This window comes from Trichechus manatus, unplaced genomic scaffold (genome assembly GCF_000243295.1).
Source record: "Trichechus manatus latirostris isolate Lorelei unplaced genomic scaffold, TriManLat1.0 scaffold00238, whole genome shotgun sequence".
Classification (NCBI taxonomy): domain Eukaryota; kingdom Metazoa; phylum Chordata; class Mammalia; order Sirenia; family Trichechidae; genus Trichechus; species Trichechus manatus.
In genome coordinates this window covers 1,593,954-1,600,453 of record NW_004444174.1, presented here as the reverse complement: position 1 = coordinate 1,600,453, position 6,500 = coordinate 1,593,954, and the positions used below count along the sequence as shown (strand labels likewise).

Sequence of the window (6,500 nt, the reverse complement as noted above, 5' to 3'; positions counted from 1 at the left end):
AGTGAATAGCTTAAAATAAAAATAAGTAAATCTACTATTTTATTAATATTTATTAAGATGCTACTATGTGCTGTGCACTGATAAAGGTATAAATCAACCATCAATACTAATTATGTCCATAAATAACCTAAAAACAAAGGCTCACGGAGAATAATATAAATGAATCAGAAATGTTCAATAAAATAGGAAAGTACAAGATCTAACCAGTAATTTGTTTTTTCAGGACAGAAATAGTATCCCTACGGTCTTGTTTTTCTTTTGTTAAGTAGACAATCCAAGACATTTTAAAAAGAAGAAAAAAATTACACCTAATCCTACATTCCATAAGATAACCATTATTAAGGTTTGGTGCTTATCCTTCCAGATTTCTTTGGTGCTCTCTCTGTCTCTCTGTACACATATACACACATACTAGACACACTCACACGCACACACAGACACACACACACTAGGATCAGAAAGTTTTTTAATCTAAATACAGCTTTGAGAATGGTTTTAATTTTCAAAATGTCATAAATATATTTCCATTTCCAGGTGTAAATGAATTTAGATTATTTAATCAATTCTTTAGTTTTAGAATTTATGTTGATCTCGTATTTCAATTTTATTGAAAACATTGTAGTGACCACATTTGTACTCACAGGTTTGCATGTTCTTAGCATAAAATCTTAATCAAAGGGCAGGTACATCTTAAAAAACCAAACCAAACTCATTGCCGTTGAGTTGATTCCAACTCATAGAGACCCTATAGGACAGAGTAGAACTGCCTCAGAGAGTTTCCAAGGAGCAGCTGGTGGAATCAAATTGCTGACCTTTTAGCAACCATAGCTCTTAGCCACCGTGCCACTAATTTACATTAGTACCTTTAATTTTAATACATTTTTTCAAAACAAACACTGTTTAGGGAGATTATACCAAACTACAAATATTTAGGAGAGGAGTACCTGTTTCCCTATGTCCTGGTTACCACTGAGTATACTTATTCTTTTTAAAATCTTCCAGTATGATGGTAGCAAAGTTGAACATCATTTCACATATTTTTTTGCATAGTTGTTAGGCAAGTGATTCTGTGACTTGCTTGCTCATGCCACTTATCCAAGGTTTAAAATTTTATTTTTATTTATTTTTAATTGTGGTATGGTATTCACCATTTTCTTATTGAAGAACTCACCTTGTGTTAAGTATGTTAACATTTTGTGGCAGCTTTTTCTACATAACTTGCATTCGATTTAGTTCAATTTGTTAAGTTTCCATGGTGATATTTTAAACATCTATGTGTTTAAAGTGATCTTTTTCTTTAAAGAATTTGGTTTAGACATTTACTTAATAATATCTTTCCCAACATGCAGGTTTATTAAATAAATTTCCATACATATTTATGCATGATCATATTTATATTCATATTTAACTGATCTGGATATTGTTTGGTTGTAATGTAGCAGGAAGAATTATAACTAGATCTATATCCAGGTTTCCCCATAGCCAACTCTTCCAATGGATTTGAAATGCAAACTTTATCATGTGTTATACTCCCATACGCAATTGGATCAATTTTGGTCATTATTTTCTCTTCTGTTGGGTTGTATGTGGGAGAAAGATGTGGCAGTCTACTTCCGCAAAGATTTACAGACTTGGAAACCCTATGGGGCAGTCCTACTCTGTCCTATATGGTGCCTATGAGTTTGAATTGACTCAACGGCAGTGAGATTTTTTGTTGGGTTATGTATTTACTCTTGTTCTATTAATTCACCCTTTTAATTACTGTAGCTTTAGAATGCAACCTAATATCTGATAGAGTAAGTCACCGCTCATTACCTTTTTATTTTTCAAAAGTCATCTTGGTTATTCTCACATATTCATCCTTCTAGATTAACTTTATAATCGTTTTGCCAGATCTCCTGCTCCAACTTCCAGGCTCCCCATAGTCCCCAAATTAGGACATTGATTTACGATTGTATTGCATTTAAAGAGTAATTCAGAGAGAACTGACACCTGATGCTATTATTGTTGTCTTTCCATCACCTCTCCGTGTTCATTCATATCCTTTTATTTTATTTATTTATATATTTTTGGATGTCCTTCAGGAAAGGCTTATAGTTTTCTTTGATCTATACTCTTTAAATTGCTAATATTTCTTAATCATTTCACATTTAAGTTCTCCTATGTCTTTATGTTTTCTCAGTGATTATTGTTGGCAGGTATGAAAGTTGATCATTGTGGTAATTATGATTTCAGATAAGATATTATTAGAAAAGGATGGTAATTTCAAAAAATATCATAATTTTCAAATAAATAAAGTGCTTTGGTGTGATGCTGCCCGTGACAATCTATTAATGTGTGGAGTATATTAGTGAACTCACACTATAGTAATTGTTCAAATCTGTTAGTATCATCTTAGTCCCTGCCTCAACCAACAATAAGCTGGAATGTTATGAAAGGAGAATGGCATTTTTTACATTTTTAGTATTTTATCAGTGATATATACATAAACATTTAAATTTATGTTTCACTCTATGTGTGTGTGTGTATAGTTTGGTTATACTCTATTAAATAAGGGAAATGACGTATTGACACTATTCAACTTTGTGACATGAAATTACTAAATTAATAACACTGTATTTGTTAAGCTAAGTTAAAGTAACAAATAAACCTTAAAATGTAATGATTTAATGCAATACAAATTTCTTATTTATAGCACACGTATTTTAATTGTGTCTATGTTTTTCCTATATTTTAGATCACTAAAGCAAGTGTTCCCTCTTGGAAAATGACCCTTCTAAATGTTTGCAGTCTTGTAAACAACATGAACAGTCAAGATGAGGAAATAGAAGAGGTTCCTGAGGAGGAGCTTATTACAAGAAGGAAATTTCCCACAGCTTTAGAGGGCTTTAGCTTGGAAGCAATGTTGACAATATACCAGCTCCAAAAAATCTGTCACAGCAGGGCTTTTCAACGCTGGGAGGTAAAACAAAAACAAAATATGAATATAATTTGACTGTATTGGTTTAGCTCTTATTTGTACTGATTTTTTAAATCCTGATAATGATCAGAACAGGAAGACTTACAAATACTGGAGAAGAATTAACTATGTGTTGAGGTTAACATTCCTTCAGGTCTTCAAAGTGTCCTTCAAATATTTGGAGTTTAGTAAAATATTTTTCTTCAATCTTAAAAGAGGGATATATTTTAAGGCAGATTTGATCCATATGCTTTTACTATGCTTAAACGGATAGCATGCTTAGTTTTTTGTTGTTCGTGGTGGTGGTGGTATGTCTAAGAAATCTCAGGAGCTCAGAGTGTTTTCTTAGAAACATGAAGTCATGTATGTTCATCTATAAGCAGGAATGGTTCCATTGGGTTTGAAAATATTAAGCAAATAAAACCTAAATGATAAGGTCAGATAAATATATATATTTATTCCTATTCAACTGAGTGTCAATTATTTCAGGCATCCTAGCTGCTCAAGTAGGTCCACCACAGTCAAATCCATTATACAAACTATAATGAAAGACTGGATAACTCAGTTGTATTAAATACCACACTAGCGATTCACCACCTTTCGTGTAAGGATGTTTATTTGTTTGGAAAATTTTAAAAATACTTGAATAATGAAATGTGACTTGCTCTTTGTTAATATCCAAAGCCAGCCCCTTAGACCCAGAAGTTTTTTGAAAGCAATTAACAGCTTTCCCCTGGATTCCCACAATCTAAATGTATAGCATCAAATCTATGAATAAATAGAATAGTGAAAGTATTCAGAACATTCTACCTCTACCCTGATGAATATCTATAGCCACCAAAGTTATATTTACCCATATCTCAATTGCAGTTGCCCTTAGGTGTTCTGAAACAGACATTTTAAACTGTTTTCCTCTTTGCATTCATAATTTAAATTGTGCCTTCCCTGCAAATATAGCAGTCTCTGTAACTGACTAGTACTGAGATACCATGTGAAAAGAAGAAATGCAAAGCAGAACGTTTAGTGTTTAACTTGTAAACAAAAAGATGTTTTCAAAATGAAAAGCCAAAAAGGCCAATTTTAATTTTACTTGCTGGACTATTTATCCTTTAATTCCAGTCACAGCTAAATGATTTTGTCTTTTAAATATTGGTTAGGTCAATAGAAGTTTAAAAATACAAATTTTGACACAGGGAAGTGCCAATCATGTGCTATTTATCCAGAAATGAACAAACAAATGAACACCTAAAAAAACCTTAACAAACCATTACACAGACAAAGCAAGTGTATGTAAGATTGGAACTTTTGATATATTAAATGTTATTGAGAGATTCAAAATGAAATGATAATATTATTCAAAGCATAGTACAAGTAATTACAGACTATGTGCAGAGAAGCTAAAGATTAAGAAACTAGCTTTTTCTGACAGTAGCTGTTTTCCTTCTCTGAAAGTGAATAGCTGTGGGTTGAAATAAAGTACTTGGTGATATGATTTAAAGCATTAAAATTTCAAACTTATTCAGCCTCCTGTTAGTATTATAGTGACCCCCAAAGTTTATAAAGAAACCACAAATATGACTTTGGGCATTAAAAAAAAATTTCCATGTAAATTATGTGTAAAACTCTGGAAATAATGCTTAAATATTTTATACTAGTTGAAAATTTTGAATCACAACAGTATTATCAGAAAAAAAAGTTCATAATTTTACAATGGGGTATATTTAAAAGGATATTGGCAAGATTCTACATGGAGATCAACTCCTTGAGTTATTCGATCTGAACTTGTTTTTAATTATTACAGGAATTTGTTAACTGCTACCACCTAAAGAGATCTTTACTATTTAAACCAAGATTTTGCACGTGCTTGATTTCTACAACTGAGTAAATTAGGGAGATTAGGCATTTCTCTCTCTGTGATTGAGAATTGAGATGGCCTTCAAGTCAAGTTAATAATTGACTTAACTGAATATAGGATCCTGTTTGTGTTTTCAGCCAAACTTGGTTTACTAGATTCAAAACTGTAGAGTTGTTATAATTTACCATATGTTTCCATACGATTTTGGATTCTCCAACCTAAGTTGAAGCCTGCAAAATACTCCAAGGTGTATTTGGTGCGTTATTTCATTTGGAGGAAGAAGTATAATCTTCGCAGTATATAGAAATAAAAAAAAAAGGAGGAGGGACTAGCTTAGGGAATTAGGAAGCCACTGAACAGAAAGATCATGTTCTAATCCTATCTCAACCACTTGCTAGCCATGTATCCTTCTACAAAACAATATCTTTTAACCTCATATATTCGCTCTACCTATGTTTTGTTGTCAGAATGTCAAATAAAAAAATGTAGAAAAATGCTCTGAAACTTAAGATTTTGGGCATATAAGATTCATTTATATTCTACCTTGCAGTTAATTCAGGATGATGTTCTTGATGCTGGAAATGACAAAAATGAGAAGGAAGAAGTTATAAAGAGAAAAATTCCCTACATTCTGAAACGGCAGCTGTATGAGAATAAACCAAGAAGACCTTACATACTCAAAAGAAGTTCTTACTACTACTGAGAGCAGTAAATATTTTATTTACTTGTGATTGTGATTTATGATCTTTTGAGTGAATATCAAATTATATTTGTGTGAAAATGTGACACAACACAGTTACTTTGCCTCTTCTACAATTGTGCTTTATTGGATGTGATTTTTCTGCATTAATATGAATTGGACTGAATGTTTTCAAATAAATCTACATCTTGAGCATGATATGTTGTGTATAACTGCAGTATATATTAATTAACTCACAGTATGTTTTGCCATTTTGCAAAGCTCTTTACGGGTGTCTTAAACAGTTTAAAATGTTTGACATTTTTACCAAATAATAAGAGATTATAACAAAGTTATACAACAAAGTCTAGCCTACATATTACTAACCAAAAGCGAAGTAATACCATTTCTAATTACTTGACTGAACGCTTTACTAAATTGAGAAAAATGCATTCTCTCTTCCAAAATTCACTCATTGTGACTCTCTCAGATATGGGGATAGTAATAAGAACTATTGTTAATTATGCTTCTTTTAATGAATGATCTTCAACTTAATTTGTTTTCTGCTAAATAAACTTCATAGGTAATTAAAGGAAAAAAGCCAACAGAAGCACATGTCTCTCCACAGACTTACTTCTATTAGAAGGGCTACCTTTTATTGACTTTTTTTTTTCTCCCTTTACAAACTTTGATCCAAGGAAAGATATCTTTATTTTCAACTTCAATGAGACATTTTTGTGACTAATTTTCCCTGGTGGGAGGTCATGTTGAGACGAAAGCAATACTTAAAATAACTCCTCCTAAATTTCCTTTAAGACCATAGTATGATCCCAAGCCTTCACGGCCTTTCCATTCCACCATTAATAGTGGTTTCCTAGGCTCTCACTCTTACAAGGGTCTAGGAAGACCTCTCATCGTAAGACTATGACCTAGCCCATAATCATCAATGAAGGAACAACATGCGGCTTGAGTTGCTCTGGAAATAAGGGGGCTTTGGGACTCCATGC

At 32.2% G+C, this 6,500-nt stretch overlaps 1 protein-coding gene across 1 annotated transcript in view; it reads left to right on the top strand.

Moving 5' to 3' along the window:
• The window catches only part of NTS (neurotensin), a 14,412-nt gene extending 8,706 nt beyond the window's left edge, over positions 1-5,706 (top strand). The window contains exons 3-4 of the mRNA XM_004389263.1: positions 2,738-2,962; positions 5,365-5,706. Of these exons, the coding sequence (XP_004389320.1) occupies positions 2,738-2,962; positions 5,365-5,517 (378 nt within the window). The 3' untranslated portion in view covers positions 5,518-5,706. The remainder of the gene's footprint in view (positions 1-2,737; positions 2,963-5,364) is intronic.
• The last annotated feature ends 794 nt before the right edge of the window (positions 5,707-6,500 follow it).